The sequence below is a fragment of the Phalaenopsis equestris genome, unplaced genomic scaffold, assembly GCF_001263595.1.
Source record: "Phalaenopsis equestris unplaced genomic scaffold, ASM126359v1 Scaffold000134, whole genome shotgun sequence".
Taxonomy (NCBI): domain Eukaryota; kingdom Viridiplantae; phylum Streptophyta; class Magnoliopsida; order Asparagales; family Orchidaceae; genus Phalaenopsis; species Phalaenopsis equestris.
The window spans coordinates 1,021,857-1,022,949 of NW_018164576.1; the positions used below are offsets into that span (position 1 = coordinate 1,021,857).

At 45.0% G+C, this 1,093-nt stretch overlaps 1 protein-coding gene across 1 annotated transcript in view; it reads right to left on the reverse strand.

Annotated features, from left to right (window-relative positions):
* Window positions 1-656: 656 nt before the first annotated feature.
* LOC110021355 (glycosyltransferase 6-like) overlaps window positions 657-1,093 on the reverse strand; it is a 2,748-nt gene continuing 2,311 nt past the window's right edge. The window contains exon 2 of the mRNA XM_020719815.1: window positions 657-1,093. This exon is cut by the window's right edge and continues 145 nt beyond it. Within this exon, the coding sequence (XP_020575474.1) occupies window positions 845-1,093 (249 nt within the window). The 3' untranslated portion in view covers window positions 657-844.

Genomic DNA, 1,093 nt, shown 5'->3' on the forward strand with positions numbered 1-1,093 from the left:
CCCAAGAAGCCCCTTTTGTCCCCACGCGGAAAAAGCCTGTGTGTGCTCTTTCTATCTTGGCTAGCTAAGGTTTGTTGACTTTGGGTCTACATGACCTATTCGATCGGCTGAACTATGGTTGATGAGAGTTGGTCGGTTGATATAGTGTGGTTGTTAATCTTTGATATCTGATAAGGAGCTCCTAAGGCATCCATGGGATGGTTTAAGATGTTAAACTGAATCTTCTCTAAGATCAACTCTAGTGGAGCCGGGTCAGCTTTCCTGTAGTTTTTGACTCAGATGTTCTTTTATTGTCTTTTTTGGACGAATGACTCGGGCTCGGATCACTAGTTGTGCGCCTTCTTATTTGTTTCATGGCTCGCTTGGTTTTAGCTGTGTTGACTTGGCTCAGACAGCTTCGTTCGATCGGCCAAATAGACCTCATATCCTTCCAGCAATAAGCCAACCTTCATTGCTCGTCTTCTCGACCGTTGGATCTCTTCAAGATCCGTGCTAACATATTTTTTATGTACAATATATATATATATAATATTTAGATCTGGGTGGTATAAATGTAAAAATAAAATTTAGATGTTAAGATATGTAAATGAACAGGAATTGAGCGGTATGTACGTAAATGCCACCCCGCCGCAGAAATTGAAATTAAAACTAAAATTAAGACCCGCACAGAAAATATAAAACGCCAAAGAAAAGAAAAACTTTGGTATGCTACTCCGAGCTGCAGAAATCCTTTAAACTACATCATCATTTTAGTTATCTTCACTATAAGCTACAACAGTACCAAACCAGCCAAAAAAGGATGCAGATATCGCCGGTGCATCATTTTCCGACCACCGCCGGGAGATCAATCGAACGGCAGCTCAACGACGGAGTCATTAAGCAGATTGCTGTGGCGGAACCCGTATGCGCGGAGCACCTGGTCGTCCGCGAAGTTGAGCGCCCTCACCATTCCCTCATAGCACCTCTCGCCGGAGTAGATCTTGTTATGATTCCCGCTGCAGGGCTGGCATCCGGTGAAATGCGTAATAAACGGCCGCCGCCACCCCGGTGACGCCCCGATTGCAGGCGGAGGTTCATTCTCCCTGCTCTTCCG